This window comes from Peromyscus leucopus, chromosome 2 (assembly GCF_004664715.2).
Source record: "Peromyscus leucopus breed LL Stock chromosome 2, UCI_PerLeu_2.1, whole genome shotgun sequence".
Classification (NCBI taxonomy): Eukaryota; Metazoa; Chordata; class Mammalia; order Rodentia; family Cricetidae; genus Peromyscus; species Peromyscus leucopus.
In genome coordinates this window covers 47,432,856-47,450,100 of record NC_051064.1, presented here as the reverse complement: position 1 = coordinate 47,450,100, position 17,245 = coordinate 47,432,856, and the positions used below count along the sequence as shown (strand labels likewise).

The 17,245-nt window shown below is 41.9% G+C and overlaps 1 protein-coding gene across 1 annotated transcript in view; it reads left to right on the top strand.

The window, feature by feature from the left end:
* The first annotated feature begins 4,512 nt into the window (after positions 1 to 4,512).
* Positions 4,513 to 17,245, top strand: part of C9orf72 (C9orf72-SMCR8 complex subunit) — a 30,139-nt gene continuing 17,406 nt past the window's right edge. Inside the window, exons 1-3 of the mRNA XM_028878495.1 lie at positions 4,513 to 4,600; positions 12,172 to 12,657; positions 13,847 to 13,906. Coding sequence (XP_028734328.1) covers positions 12,214 to 12,657; positions 13,847 to 13,906 — 504 coding nt within the window. The 5' untranslated portion in view covers positions 4,513 to 4,600; positions 12,172 to 12,213. The remainder of the gene's footprint in view (positions 4,601 to 12,171; positions 12,658 to 13,846; positions 13,907 to 17,245) is intronic.

Here is a 17,245-nt window from a genome sequence, read left to right as displayed (position 1 = left end):
TTGGGCTTCCATCCATGGAAACAGTTGTATATAAGGTGTACAGTATCCTTAACAACATCTGGTTAAGAATGACATTCCTCTCACTGAGGATGTTGATAAAATCCTGAGTCCTGGGGAGAGCTGAAGTGTTTATTGTGTCCTAATGGCATTTTCTTGCAGTGCTACAGCTACATTGTGTGTTGTTGGAACTATAAAGTGTTGGCTCCAGCCAGGAACTCCCTAGGATTTTCTAAACCATTACATCATACTGACTCAACAAACTACGGCTCTAACTGGATGTATCTTATTTGGGTGTTGTTCCATTCATATTTCAACAATCGTCAATGTATCATAAAGTGCATATTTATTAAGTCTTCAATGATTAAGGAAGGCAACCACACAACATTATATTACCTAAGAGAAATTAAATGGACCGTGTGGTTTATATGGCAATATTCTTCATCCGTGTCTGTCATGAAATTGTTCACTTGCCAGTCTTGGTCACATCTGATTTTCTGTAATCTCAATAAAGGCTAATCAGCAAGCCCTTGGTTCCAGCTCAGAAGCAATACATATCACACTTCTGCAACACATTAGCAGAGAAGATGGAGAAAAGGCTTCCTGACAATTGGCATTTGTAATGCAGCAAGAAGGTTTTTTGCATTCTGACATATTTATTGGAACTGTAAGTATGTGCACGGCATAAGAGAATTATAAGTCACTTATTGTTACATCTATTATCTCTGAGTAGTAGTTAGTAAAGCCATCACTTCTAGAACACACTGGTCTAAATTTGTAGCTTGCTTGATTACACACAAACCTAACAACAACCAGGCAGGAGATTACTGGGCATGCTATTGAGTGACTGTTTCCTGCTAAAAGACTACACTTACAAGCTTCCTTTGTAGCTAGGCAAGACAGCTCTGGAAGGAAGGGACTATGGAAACAATGTAATATACCTGTGGTGGTCATTTCCCTCCTTATTAAGAGGGCCACAGTCATTTTTTTTCCTGTAGGCATTTTGCCATCCGCACACATGGGTAATAAAATGCTCCCTTGCCATGAATAAAAAGTCTTGCCTAAATGTCAGACTGGCCTCTCTTTCTGCCTTTCATTCCCTCCTTTAAGTCACCCGAAGTAACTTAACACTGAAGAAACTGAGGCACCAATAAGTGAAGAACTGTCCAACATTTAATGGTTAATCTAAACCAGAGACAATACTTAATATCTGTTGTGACTGCAGAGCCAAAACTCTTATTCTGCTTTAATGTTCCCCTTGTTGGAGAGCCTTTGCATGACTGAATGTTAATTAAACATGGATAGTTCAAATTTTTCTATATAGGGTCTTTAAGGGTGTTGTTCTAGTTGGAAATGGGGGATACAGCTCCTGGTATTGTTTGAAGCGATACTCCTTTCTTTTTATTAGGTGGAATCTCATATGTAGACCCCAACAGCCATCAACCTGCTGTGTAGCCTAGAATGACCTTGAACCTCTAATCCTCCTGGCTTAGATTATAGGTGTTTGCCATCTTGCCAGGTTTGGTGTTGGGGAGCGAACCAGTGCATGCTGGGCAAGCCCTTTATCAAACACACTACATTTTCAGCCCTGAAAATACAGTTCTATAGCAAAATGCATTTTCACTTAGAGCCTAGAGTTACTTGAGATAGTTTATTTTGAAAGTTTGAGGGAATAAAGCTTAAAAATCTCCGACACCAATATCAGGATCAAATTCCTACACATTTAGCATCATTTTCTCTTTGTTTCACTGGAGTAAAGATGTGAAGACATGTGCTAGACTACGTTACACCTTCAGGCAACAAAAAAATTATGGGCCAGCATACATACTTATTATTTTCTTCCTAATTATTAAAGTTTTGCTGCAATCAAATTAAAGATATATAAGCTACTATACCACTGTACCAGTGACTAAGTAATTGTTCCATCAGATGTGAAGAAGGCTTCCATTCATTGGTCACAAAATACAGTACAAAAATGTAAGTTTTGCCGGGCGTTGGTGGCGCACGCCTTTAATCCCAGCACTCGGGAGGCAGAGCCAGGCGGATCTCTGTGAGTTCGAGGCCAGCCTGGGCTACCAAGTGAGCTCCAGGAAAGGCTCAAAGCTACACAGAGAAACCCTGTCTCGAAAAACCAAAAAAAAAAAAAAAAAAAATGTAAGTTTTATCATTGTAGGTGGATTTTTCTTCAGGACCATCAGCTCCCCAATAATGACATGGAGACTTGTTACTAATTATAAAAAGCTAGGCCTATAGCTTAGATTTGTCCTATTAGCTCTTATAACTTAATCAATTTCTATTCATCTACGTGTTACCACATGGCTTGTGGCTTTTACCTCTTCTCCTGCATGTCAGTTCTCTCTGTGTCCACTGGTGTGGTGACTCTGCCTTTCTTCTTCCCAGAGCTCTCTCTGTCCAGAGGTTTTGCCTATACTTCCTGCCTAGCTATTGACTGTTTAGCTTTTTATTAAACCAATCACAGTGACACATCTTCACACAGTATAAAGGAATATTCCACTATATATCATGATTTATTTCATTTCTTGTGGTCATACAGATTTTTTTTTTTTTTTTTTTTTTTTTTTTTTTGGCTTTTCAAAACAGTTTTTCTGTGTAGCCCTGGCTGTACTGGAATTCGCTTGGTACACCAGGCTGGCCTCTAACTCACATAGATCTGCCTTCCTCTACCTCTCAAGTGCTGGCATTAAAATCATGTGCCATCACCACCCTGCTGGTCATATGGAATTTTAGGTCTTGGTATTTCATTACTTTACAGTGGAGAGAGAGACAGAGACAGAGAGAGGGGGGAGGGAGGGAGGGAGAGAGAGAGGGGGGAAGAGAGAAAGAGAGAGAGAGAGAGAGAGAGAGAGAGAGAGAGAGAGAGAGAGAGAGAGAGAGAGATTGACCTAGAGAGCCATACATGCTAGGCAAGCCCTATGCCCACTGAGCTACATCCCTAGTCCTTTCTTGGTTTGTTATTTTTTATAAAACATACTTGTTCTAGGACTGATGTGGCACAAAATCAGATTTCTGGTAGACACTGTTTATTTTTGTCTCTAGGCAAAATTTTGAAGTAGGAAAAACTGGGAAGGTATATTCTTTCTCCAGGCCCTTAATCCAAGTCCTAGTCTTACTCTGAAGTACAGAGTTAGTTTTAATCACCACAGACAGGTTTTAAAAGAGAAGAGCTTATTTCAACAGACACCAAACAAATGTCCTCTGCATCTAGTGGGAATCACAAAAAACTGATCCGATGAATTACTTTGACAGCTTTGGGTTACTACAGACAAACGAATGAACAATGTGTGTGTGTTGTGTGTGTGTGTGTTGTGTGTTGTGTGTCTGCGTGTGATAGTCCCAGAAACCTACTTAGTGAATTTTCAGTGTAGGATACAGTATAAACATATCCCTCATCTTGTACTTTAGGTGGCTGGCCTCACTTGTCGGACACACCTGCAAATTTACCCACTTTGACCTAAGCACCTCACTCTTGACCTCACCTTCCAAACATGGTTCCATTTTGGTTCTGTGTATTTGGATGCATGTTTAACTCCACACATAAATGAAGTATAATTCTTTGTGTAGACTGAAGAGCATAATACAAAACAGTGTGAGAACTTGATCGATGGCTATTGATGGTTGTTGTTGTTTTTAAGAGCGTGCAATACAGGAGGAGAGGTCTATTTTTACCGATTGTGTCGACTTTAGAGGTATTTTGTTATTAATCCCTGTCTTTTTCTGTAAATGACAACCTACTGAAAAATATTAAATGCTACTCATCTGTACTGAAAAATCGTAATACATTTACAAACCAAAAAGATTAAACACATCAAAAGTAATGGTGCGTTTTCCCAAACGTTGAAAAAAAAAAAAAGGCACTGTGTAGTTTAGCAAAAATGACGTTTAGAAGAAAAAGCGGTGACTACGCACAGAGGGGGAGGAATTACAAATTGTGCTTGCTGTGGTGTGAGCATATGGTAGTTAACTATGTCCTATGGCCAAAAAGAAATCCACTCATTCATCAAGTATCTGTTGAGCACCCACTGCCTGCCGACCAATCCAAAAACTACTTACAACCACTCTGGGACCCAGGAGGTTTCCCTAAGGCAGATGGCACTATCTACCCTGACCAGGGTTCGGAAGAACAGATACAAAGCGCAAGTCAGCCTCCGCCCAGCCTGTCACCGGCGTCTCGAGGCAGCCGCAGAGCACACTGAAAGCTGGAAGCCGGAACTTACGGCGTCCCACTAGGAAACAGACGCGCGTCAGGCAGAGACCAGTTCCGCCCACGTGAAAGATGGCGTTTGTAGTGTCAGCCTTCCCCCATTGCCCTTTCCTTCCCGGGGGGGAGTGGTGGGCTAGGAAGGTGCGCATTGGTTGCCTCAGCTCAGTGCTTGACTCCACAAGGGTGACCAAAGACAAAAGAAGGGACCGAGATCGCCCAGACCCGCAGGGAGACCCCTGCGGAATCGGGGTCGCCGGTGGGCTGGGGGCGGGGCCACGGAGGGGCGTGGCCGTGGCGGGGCTGGCGGCCCGGGGCGGGGCCCGGAGCGGGCTGCGGTTGTGGTCCCTGCGCCGGCGGTGGAGGCGCAGCAGCGGCGAGTGGGTGAGTGAGACGCGCGGGCGGGCGGAGCGGAGCGGGGCTGCTGCTTCGGTCGCCTTGCCGGCCGGCGCCGGGGACCAGCGGGATCCTTTTCGGGCTGAATTCCTCCCTGTCCCCTGAGCGAAAGCTCCTTCGGCTTTGCAGCGCAGCGACCCGTGGAGTTGCGGGGGTCCGCGGCGGCGCGGAGGGGATGGGGATGGGCCTCATCTCCTCTGTCCACCCGCGTTCCCCGACCCCGAGCTTCTCCCCGGCCCTTGCGGGCACCCGCTGGGAATACCGCGGGCGCGGCCTCCACCGCCAGAAGCCTGGGCCCCAGGGGCCTGGCCCTGCGACAGCCAGAACGCTGGCGGTCCTGGGACCCATTCGGGTCCACCTAGGGTCTCCGCCCGGGAGGAGAAAGCGCGGGTGGGATGAAGGAGGGACCGGCAGCACGCTTGGCAGAATTTCACAGAAGTTTGCAAGGAGTGCTGATGCTCAGTAACGTGGGCTGCGGCTCTAGACAGGGTGTTCCCCATTTCTGTGGGACGTGACCTGGTTGCTTCACAGTTCCGCGGTTACACAGACTTATTAAAGGAAGTGACCATTGTGACTTGGGCATCACTTGACTGATGGTAATCAGTTTCAGAGAGAAGGGCACTGATTATAAGTCTGTCCACGCAGGTTCTGTCTGGCCAGGAGGGAAAGCGGGGAAGTGGAAGGAAATCGTGCAATTTACCCAGGAGGGATTGCTTTCTGGTGTGGGGATTATTAGGTTCCGGTAGAGTTTTGTCCAGGCAGGTGGATAAATCCCTAGCCACACTGTTCCTGTCCATCACCAGTAGTGTAAAACGGATACACAGTCTGCCTCAACAGTACTTTTACTTTGTACAAAGGGCCCTCAAAAAGACTGGAAAATACTTTGTGATAGGATCATTAGTCAGCTCGGAAAACTTATAATATAGAAACAGCACAGAAAATAAAAGACCATAATACATGGATGTTAATAATAATATGGAGTAAAAATATTTGAAATATTGTGATTGTCCCCTGTGTTTAAGAGGACATGCCAGAATGCCCCCAGTGAAAAGAAGCACCTGTATATACTATTGTGTGAGTGAAGGTGTTTTTCCCTCTTTATCATACACATACATATCATACACATGATAAAGTTTAGAAACTAGGCACAATAAGAGATTAAAATAACTAATAATAAAGTAGAACTATTGCACCTATGCTGTAATAGAAGTTCTGTGAATGTAATCTCTCCAAGTAGCTTACTGTACTTTAAACCCTGCTAAGTAAGACAAGACTCGCCTGAATGCAGGCACCCCAGCTCTTGGACACCTAATCTGATAACCAAGAGGACAGAGAAGTAACTAGTGGCAGACAGCGTGGATAGTAGTAATATGCTGGACAAAGGTGAATCTCAGCCTTGGAGCAGACAGCACACAATTTCATCACACTGCACAGCATGATGTGCCATTTAAAACCTACAAGCTATGTTCTTCTGGGAATTTTCATTCACCGTTTTTGGTCTAAAGTTTACTACAGGTACTGAAACTTCAGAAAATAGTCTGTGCATCAGGAAGAACTAGTTTTGTCTGTGTGAGGCACTACCAACTAGCTCTTCACTGACCGTTGGCACTGTGGGAAAACTCTGAATCCGTTGGGAAGTACCTCAAGGTGGCCGTGTTCTTATTTCATCCCAGACTGCACTGCAGGCTGTACGATAAGCAAGCATTTCAGGTTCCGGGAGAGGAATGTCAATATAACTAAGAAGTTGGTAAAATAGTCTGCTTGGCTATGTTGGCCGTCCAATATTTGCTTTTAGAGAACGATTAAATGAATAGGATTTTATCTTTCGAGCCTGCCCTAGAGCCCCAAGTGAACTGAATAGTTCCAAAGTGTTAGGTTAGTCTGCCTGAGAAACTGTGAGAGATGATGGATGGTGCGTTGTGTCAGGAATGTGTGAGTCTTGACTGAAATTGAAAATTTGTAAATGACAAAAGCTGTCTTCCCAAGTAGTCCCCTGTGGTGGTATTGTTTTCCCCAAAATATTGTGTACTCTAATTTATCTAGTCAGAAACAGACAGCACTAGAAAATGGTGGCACTCAACTTTAATCCTAGCATTCCAGAATAGAAATCTCTGGATCTCTGTGAGTCAAGGCCATTGGACAGCAGCATGGTGACTCACGCTTTAATCAGAAGCAAGCTTATCCTAGCATGATGCTAGCATATATAAGCGTGAGGACCAGAAACTAAAGCATTGCTGGTTGAACATTTGGATGTTAAGGTGGTTAAGCATCAGCTTTTGAGCAGCAGTTCAGGTGAGAGCATTGGATGAATCAGAGGCTTCCAGTCTGAGGAAACAGGACCAGCTGAGGATCCGGTGAGTGAGATAGCTGTGGCTTGTTCTGTCTCTCTGATCTACCAGCATGGACCCAATAACTCGCTCGGGTTTATTTTATTAATAAGAACTTTTAAGATCCTGCTACAGTCTGCTTCACAGAGGCTTGGTTAGCTCCTGTTTGGCTAGTAAGGCTGGTTTATGGCCCTGCTTCTCTTTACTGGGAGAAATAAAGCATTGTTACAAGAAGTGAGAGCCTTATGGTGGTATAATTCTGCCTCACAGTAGCATGGCTATCTAAAGAAAAAAAAAAAAAAAAAAAAAGGCTCAAATGTGCCTGTCTGCTAACAGTGTTAACATGCTTATTAACATAAATATAAGGTTATTACTCTTAGAAGTATTGGTTAGCCCTTGTGAACCCTGAGTTTTGTTTATAAAGTGGCAAACCACCACCTCACTCGGTTTGAATCCTGGCTTCCCTCAAAAGACTCTGTGGACTTTAAATTTTTTTTTAAATTTAAACTGAAAATTGTTGCCTTATATGCACATGGATTTTCATCAAAGCTAACTTCAAGTGTTAGTAAAATCATACCTACAGCTTCCCTAATTATACTTCTCCATAATACTTCATATTTTAGGTTATAGTAATTTCCCCTTTTTATGATTTCATTTACATTCCACTACAGTCCAAAAATAATTATATTCTTGAAAGAAACAGTTTCTGAGTTTTATTGCAGTACGCTGTTTTGAACGGCCTGATGATATCTTGCGCCTCTGCTCTGTCCTGCCCAGGACATGGTTGACCTCTTTGTTCGTATGTCTGTGTCTATTGTATCCACACTGGACATACCACCTGCTTCCTAGTCACTCAGTAGACAGTTCAGTTATAAGGTCACTTGTACTTAACCCTTACTTTACTTAATAATAGCCTCATAGCACAGGGGATGATGATACTGGTGATTTGGATTTGCCTAAGAGAAGCCATGAAGTACCTCTTTTAAGGTGAAAGTTCTCACCATAAATGGGGGAGGGAGCTATGCTAATATTACTGAAAACCATGGTAAGACTACATCTTCTGTGAAATTATGAAGAAGGGATAAAAGTTCTGCTGGTCTTGCTGTTGAATTCATTTTACAAAATGATAACCACAATGCATGATAAATATTTAATATCTTTTAAAAATTTGCATTTGTGGGTGGAAGACATAATCAGGAAACCATGTTCTGATCAGTTGTTGAGAGCATGTTGTTCCTAAAGCATTAGTCTTATTCAAAGATTTCAGCCAAAGTTCTGAAGGAGCTGGAGAGATGGCTCAGTGGTTAAGACCACTTACTCTTGCACAGGACCCAGGTACCTCCACAGGCACCAGGCAAGCACATGCAGGCAAAACAAAGTTAAAATCAATATACATAATATTTAATAGTAATAATAAATGTGTAAATATGAATAGATATGCATCACAAGTAAATAAACACGAATAAAATAAATAAGTTGTAAAGTTCTCTGGAAGTGAGGGACACTAAGCCCCTCACAAGGCGGCTGCATGGATGCAAGGATGTGCATGAATAGAGAACCAAGTTAACAGAGAAGCTGCAAGTCGAGTTGCTGAAGGCTTTGCATGCATGTTTGATGTGTAGAAATGCTGAAGGCTACTGGGAAGTTTTCACAAATGAGGAATTAGAAGAACGTGTTTACTAATCTACAGAAAAAGGGGAAGAAGAAACTGAAACAGCCTGCGATGTAGACATAGAACTATGATGAGGATGATGTGTATACAATTGTGAAGGTCTTAAAAGACAGCCATGGAATACAGACCTCGGGTGGAGCTCAGCATAAAGTCATCCAAAGGATTATAAAACTGCTGCAGCAACAAATGGATGAGTTAAAAGAGACACCAACTTCTGAATACGATGTTTTTCCAAGAGAACTGGGCAGAAGACCTTTTCAGCTGTGGAAGCCTCTGAACCATTTCCTCCTCCTGACATCTAACTGCCAGGGTTGTCATAGTGATCCAGGACCACCATCTCCTGACACACCAGAAGGTCAGCAGTAACCTAAAGGCCTGTGCCATTCATCTCTCTTCACTGCAGCACATCTCAGCATCTCATCATGTAGTGTGTACCGTCGCCTGTTATCGTCGGGAGAAGAGGGAGCCGAATAACATTTCAGAAAGAGACCACATTCATATGGTTCATTACTATTCTTGTGCATTATTAATAGTTACATTCTGTTATTAATAATCTCTTTGTGTCTAATTTGTAAATTACACCTTACAAGAAATGAAATGTAAAGAAAAAGACAGCACATACATATATACTCTACAATTTAGATATTCAGTGGAGTGGCTTACACTTCTTCCCCTGAGGGTGAGAGGCAAGTACTATTTTGTGGCAGGCTGCACTTGAAGCTAAACAACCCAACATGGTCCTTAGTCCTTTCTTTTCTTTATAATTAGACCAGGGATAAGGCTAAATAAAATTAATGGCTCATAATAGTTTAATTTTCACAATCAGGTTAAAAGTTTTCCCATAATTCTTTAGGATTATGCTCTGGGGCTCAATACTGCTTTAAGAAGTGCTTTTCTTTCCAGTATAATGAAGGGATGTTTGGATTGTGCTGTTATATTTAGAATTATTCACTTTTTTTTATTTTTTGAATTATTCACCTTTTTAAAGAAGATAGATTTAATTAGCATATAAATATTGAGAGTGGGCAGGAGATGGAGACAGTTTTTAGGGCAAAGGTTTATGACCCAGTATCAGATAGTGCTTGGTTCACAAGAGGGTCCTTTAGAGCAGTGGTTCTCAACCATCCTAGTGCTGCGACCCTTTAACACAGTTCCTCATGTTGTGGGGACCCCCAACCATAAAATTATTTTCATTGCTACTTAATAGCTGTAAGTTTGCTACTGTTATGGATCGTAATGTAAATGTCTAATATGCTGGATGTGCGACCCCCAAGGGGTTGCAGCCCACAGGCTGAAAACTGCTTCTTTATATAGATGAAAGTATTTCTGGACTAATGAAAAGTATAATGAAGGTCTTTAAAATTTTTAAAGCCTCATCTCTGAAAATTTCAGTGCTAGTAATGCTACAGAAGTTCTACTCATTCTGCTATAGTATATAGATTTTGCATGTTCTATGGGACATACTTAAGCATGAAACGTTTTCTTCCTTTGGTGCTGGGGCTGGGGTCCAGGGGCTTGCACATGCTAAGTGAGGGCTCTACCACTGAGATGTGTGCCCAACTCTGAAACATACTTTTACAAGGTCATATTTCAGTGTCAGTGAGGAAAGAAATGCCTTTGGATAGAGGCAATGCCCCATGGAATGTCGTCTTCTGAATATATACTGGTAGTCATATTTTCAAGGAAATTTTTTTCTATGCACATTATTCTCATTTGGACTTACCCTAGAATTATTCACCTTTTAAAACAAACAAAAAGAAAGAATAGAAATGTTTGCAATATAATTTTATGGTTGTGTGTTCAGCTAATTTGTCATGTTGGCCTCCAATTTGCTACTGTTCATGAGGACAGTAGCACCATTACAGTTTCAATTCAGATTACATTTTCTGTTCCCTCACTGAAAACTGACTGTTCCAATTGTATCCAAAATATTCAATATTTTAAACAAGCTGTACATATGTTGTCTCTTCAGACTATCAAATTGACATTAAAAAGTAAATCATATCTAAGTGAATTTCTGAAATTAAAAATGCACATGTAAAATTTCTGAGTAAACTAGTCCTTAGAATTAAGTGTCTTGCCAAGTTCTGCATGCCTAATCATAATATGATAAAAAAAAACTCACTCAGCATTCTAAATATAGACGGTACGCCTTTGCATGAGACTCTACACTCTCTTGACAAGATGCAGATAAGAGAGAGAGGAAGAGAGGAGAGGATTAGCCATGTCCTTCACCATACGGATCTTAGGGACTGAATACAGGTCATTCATTGAGCATGGTGGCAGGAGCCTTGACTTTTGAACGGTCTTGCCAGCCCAGTAGATAAACATTTTTAAATAAAATTACTTACATGGACATCAGTCTGTTACAGATCAAATGTTCATTCCCAAAGTAATCATACAGTCAAAGAAATAGGTTTATCAGAGTTCACCCGTTCGCTTCCTCCAGTACCGCTACCTTGTATAGATCCTACCATTTTGTTATGTGTTTTTTCTACTTTAAATATTTGATTACATGTCTTCCTTTAATTAGAGTATGTGTAAGAATGATTGATTTTTCTACAGGTAGTATGTAGAGTTTCTTCTTCCAGAGCAGTGTGTTTGAATGAATGAAGATCTGTATGTGGAACCCTGGCTCCTGCTTGGCTGTGAGCTTGTTGGCTCTTGTGTTTTCTGTGTTCTGAGTAACTGAAACTCTTCGTTTTAGCGACTTAGTATAAGCCCTTCATGTTGCTCTACTGCCTTCTGAACCAGCATCTTTGTTTAGCTTGTCTCCCTGTTTCAATGTCGTTTTTAAACAGCAGTATTGGGCTGTATACCTTAGCAGCCAGAGTTCACTGTGACAGACCTGTTTGCTGTGGTTTTGATCTTATATCTTTTTAGCTGTTGTATGGTATTTCTGCTATCAGGCTTTTTAACTACTTTTCTAAGAACAGTATAATGAAAACACAAACTAGGAGACCTAAAACAGCGGCAGTTTGTTCTCTCACAGTTCTGTGAACTCTAAGCTCAATGCCAATGTCAAGTGATTGTCAGGAACATGGTCCTCTGAAGGCTCCAGGGAAACCTCCACTTTGTCTCTCCCACATCTGGTGGTGACCAGTAATTCATGGTACTCTTGCCTTCCAGGTTCAGCATTCCAGTTCCTGGCTCTTTGTCTTCTTGCAGCTGGCTTGCTTTGCTTTCGTGGGTCCCCCTCCCTCTCCTTCTCCACTCCTGCTCCGGCTCTCCCTCTCCTTCCCCCTCTCCTCTTAGGCACAGCAGTCATCAGATTAGAACCCATTCTGCTCTAGTATGGACCACCTTGGTCTAACAGTACCTATTTGCAAGTAAGGTTCCATTCACTTATACAGAGTTCTCCCCTGGCTCTTTTGTTCTTTAGTGAAATGGTTTAGGGACCAGGTATCCAGTCATTGTATGCAGGCTTTGTATCTGGAGATAATGAAGGCTTATTCTTTGTTCATATTAGTATGTAACGTTTTTCTAAGTCAGTTGGGGTTTGGATGGATGGGGGTTGGATTGGCTAAACCTAATCACTGTTTTTGTATGTCCCTGTTTAGCTTTTGCGAGCATTTGGATGATGTGAGAGTTGGGATGCAGGGATGTCGACTATCTGCCCACCGCCATCTCCTGCTGTAGCCAAGACAGAGATTGCTTTAAGTGGTGAATCACCGTTGTTGGCAGCTACCTTTGCTTACTGGGATAATATTCTCGGTCCTAGAGTAAGGCACATTTGGGCTCCAAAGACAGAACAGGTACTTCTCAGTGATGGAGAAATAACTTTTCTTGCCAACCACACTCTAAATGGAGAAATTCTTCGAAATGCAGAGAGTGGGGCTATAGATGTAAAGTTCTTTGTCTTGTCTGAAAAAGGAGTAATTATCGTTTCATTGATCTTCGACGGAAACTGGAATGGAGATCGGAGCACTTACGGACTATCAATTATACTTCCGCAGACAGAACTTGGTTTCTACCTCCCACTTCATAGGGTGTGTGTTGACAGATTAACACACATCATTCGCAAAGGAAGGATATGGATGCATAAGGTAAGGGCTTTCAGCATGCTCGTGGTACCCTGGTCATTGGAAGTTTTTTTCTGCTACGTTTACATTTAAGTTTGGGGGATTATACGCAGTTAGAACCAGACAGAAGATATTATTGTTGTGTCTCCTGGACACAGAGAGAGCTGGTCTCCTGACCGTGGTCTTCATGGTAATACTGGAAGGGGAGACAGTGGCTCTCCATTGCAAGTGAAAAGTTAAGGCTCAGAGGTATTCTCATTTCGTCTGAATTTGTTCGGGAAGCTTTGACTCTAAATCCCTTTTGTTTTCCTTTTCTTGTGGGACTTTGTCTTTTCCTTACAACTGTGGGAAAGTATAAAAATTCACAGATTTTTAGAAGCTGTCAACCACACAGCCCTTTGTGGCAAAGCTGCTTTTCTAAGTTTGCCAGATTTGTAAAATGGGCACATAGGCAAGATGGATTCTAGGGAATTATTTCTTTCAATTTGCAGATTTAGCTATAGGAAATTTTGTTTTCTCCTGATACTTACATTGCTGTGTATTTTTGGCATATCTAAAGAACAAACTCAATTCTCCGTCCTATTTTCTGGTTTAATACCATCCTGAAAGTTCATTAAAGCATGACTAGTCTTATTAAGGCGTCTAACCTATTATAAGGGGAAATAGCATTTTTCAAGACTAGTTTTCTCTGTTACACCTGTTGCAGACCCAAATCCTTATTTGTGGCAGACTTAATGAAAATGATTCAGATTAAAAAAGCGTAGCTGCAGGTAGTAGCACAGGCAAGTAATTACGGAGCTCAAGACTCAGGCAGGAGGACTTGAGTTTGGGGCCAGCCTGCTCTACCTAGTGAGTGAGATCCAGTCCCAGAAATAAGCAAAACTAAAACAACCGTTGCTCTGTTCCTCATTTGCGAGTCACTCTCGTTTGAGTTGAGTACGGTGTAATTATTTTCTTTTGAAGCTGCAGGTGTTACGTGGACTCTTTTCTGCCAAATTATCTCATCTCCTTACTGTAGAATAAAGGATGCTTTGATTATATTTTATTTTGTTTGTGAGAGCGTGAACTTGTTGGGATAGTTTCTTGTCTCCCTCCTTTTCCCCCACCTGCAATAGAAAGGATTTGCTTGTGAAATACACGTGACAACGTATCTACATTGAAAAATAAACAAGCATCAAAATGGATTTGTTAAAGCAAATTTTCTTTTTCTTAGGAAAGACAAGAAAGTGTCCAGAAAATTGTCCTGGAAGGCACAGAGAGAATGGAAGATCAGGTAGAGTGCACATCCCATGCTGCCTGATTTTCCCCATTGCCTGTGCCTGTACAAGCTGGTGCTACTTCTGTTAAGGGCTTGAAGATGTGTTAATTTGACAGAGGAGCCTGAAAATGAATAATTCTTGTGAAGCTGTATAGAATGAACTGAATAAAAAATTCTGCAGCCTAAATCTGAAGACTTGAGTAAAAAAAAAAAAAAAGATAATTACATCTACAAATTAATATTTGACCACCCTTTTTCAATCCCAGAATAAGTTTGGGATCATGTACTCAGAGTAAAAGTAAGAGATTACATGTGATTTATTTACTTATTGAAAATTTATTTTTATAATATATTCTGATTATGGTTTCCCCTCCCTCAGCTCCTTCCAGAACCTCCTCCACTTCCTGACCCACCCAAATCTATATCCATTCTTTCTCTCTCATTAGGATATAAACAGGCCTCTAATAATAATAATAATAATAATAATAATAATAATAATAATAATAAAGTACCATTAGATGAAAACAAACCAGAATAGGACAAGAGAAATAAACAGAAGAAAAAGGAACAAAAGAAAAAGCTCAAGAAACACATATAGACTCAGATACACACAGTTGCACACACAGAAATCCCATTAACAACACAAAACTGGAAGCCATAGCATGTACATAAGAGAAAAACACAAAGCCCGTCATAGCATTAGGAGTAAAGAACTTCCAGAAATGCCACTGATTTTGTTTTGGGTTGGCCGTCTAGTGCTGGGCGTGGGGCCTGGCTTTCAGAGCGGTTTGTATACCCAGGGAAACTTTTGAAGAAAATTAATTTTTCATTTGTGGGCAGTTACCAATTGGACGTAGTTTCTGGGTTAGGGATGTGGGTTTATTTACATCCACTTTCTCTCAGCACTGGGACCCCATCAGGTCCAGGCTATGCAAACCCTGTGCACATGCAAGTGGGTTCAGACCCAGCTGTAGACAGTTCTCTTTAAAGGTTTATGTTGTAGTTTTCAAACTCAGACTATTTATATGTATTCCATGGTAGAGTTACTTGTTTTATTGTTGAAATTTGCTGGAAATATCCTTTATCTTCCTACCATCCAGGCTTCTAGTAACACTGATTCTAGGGAATAGTGCTGTGTTTACCCTGTGGTTCTGACTGACCTTAGGGAATGACAGTGGAGTCTTAAAAACATGATTGTCATGAAATGGCTTCCACCTTATCAGTGTGGGGCAGACAAGTTCCTCTGAAGGGGCATCAGTGGAGGGGAGTCCCCATCGGGAAAGGGCTACCTCTCCCTATTCCTCTGGCATGCCACCCACTCTCGCTGTTTCTCCTTGTAAAACTCCCGTCTTTAAACATGGCTGTGTGGCCTTTTCTCTTATTTTCCTTAGCATGGCTGAAACAGAATGGTACTTGAACAAACTAATTGTTTTAAATATTTCTGAGGTTTGAGAGTATGGTGTAGAATATTTGCCTCTCCTCTGTGGCATGGACCTCAGTTTGATCCCTCGTGTCTTTGTTAGGATTTCTGTTGCTGTGAAAAGACACCATGACCATGGCAACTCTTATAAAGGAAAACATTTAATTGGGGCTGGCTTACAGTTCAGAAGTTTAGTCAATTATCACCTTGGGTGGCCTGCAGGCAAAGAGTTGTATATCTTTTTTGTTTGGTTGGTTGGTTGGTTTTGGTTTTGGTTTTTCCAGACAGGGTTTCTCTGTGTAGGTCTGGCTGTCCTGGAGCTCACTCTGTAGATCACCCTGGCCTCGAACTCAGAGATCCACCTGCCTCTGCCTTCTGAATGATGGAATTAAAGATGTGTGCCACTACCACTATTGGTGAAATTATTAAGGCCACTCCACGTAGTTAAAAGGGAGGTTTATTTTGTGGGGTAACTTACAAGTGAAGGGATAGGTTGCAGGGTCTGGGAAAGGTGTAGCGCAGTCCGGAAGTGTTCTCTGGAGAACTCTGCTTGGTCTACCTCCAGCATCCAGGGTCCAGGAACTAAGAGAGCCCGCGCATCTGGAACCTAGTATCCTCTCTCAGCCCCACCTTGTAGGCGTGTCCGTTACCAAAGCCTCAATGGGGGTTGGAGCTTCCAGGTCAAAGCTGGAATGGCTGCCCACTACAATGCACCTTGATCTGCAGGCAGTAGGATACTGTGTGCCACCCTGGGTGTGGCTTAAGCATATATGAGACCTCAAAGCCCACCTCCACAGTGACACACTTCCTCTAACAAGACCACACCTACTCCAACAAGGCCACACCTCCTATAGTGCCTCTCCCTATGGGCCAAGCATTCAAACATAATCTACTATGGGAGCCATTCCAATTCAAACCACCACACCTTGAAACACACACACACACATAAACACACAAATGACCTTTACAGAATTATGTGTTATACTGTTATGAATGGTAAATATCTTTTCAGGGGCCAGGTGGTGGTGACGCATGCCTTTAATCCCAGCACTTGGGAGACAGAGGCAAGTGGATCTCTTTGAGTTCCGGGCCAGCTTTTGGCTACCAAGTGAGTTCCAGGGCAGCCAGTTCTACACAGAGAAACCCTGTCACAAAAACAAAAAAAGAAAGAACTATTCTAAGAAAAGACATGACACTAAAAGATTAGAAATCTAGTCTTTATTGCTTGCTGATTAGTAAACAGGGTCTCCAAGAATAAAGTCACTTTCACTGACCTCTGAACTGTATTTCTGGAGTAATTAGGGAGAGTCATTTCAACATAAAGAAACTTAGAACCAAATAAAATTTTGTATTTTGTTTTTGAAAGCCAGAGTCCTGTACTTAGTAGGTTGAGTTTCTGCTGTTCTGGCTGTACTTAAAAATGTTATCCTCGCCTTCCTGTCAGGAGGAAAGTACATGGAGAATAAACTAAAGAGATTTGAAGTGGAAACATTGTCCGACAGAAGTTCAAGTTAGAGAAACACAGGGAGACAGTTTCTTCTGCAATTTTCCTGTAAGATTTTCTGCTGTGCTCCCGTGAGGCTGTTCATTCACTCATGGTGATGATAAACGCCGAGAGTCCACGGCTAAAGTGCCATGTATGCCTGAGCCCAAGGGGAGCTAAAACTCACCCTTTCTGCTTTATATTTGCATAGCTGACGTAATGTGCTTGCAACAGCTCTACTATGAGTCTCGCTACCGCTTCGGGGTGGCGCAGCACTCTGAAACAATTTCAGCCCTGGTTAGCTGGGGTTCATATCTCTATCATCTGACAAAATCACCAAACAAGGAAGGAAGTGTAACATGCATTGTTGAATACCATGTCTTAATTGTATTTGTAAACAGACACTTCAGCGATTACTCTAAAAAGCAGAAACAATGTATAGTTTATTCTG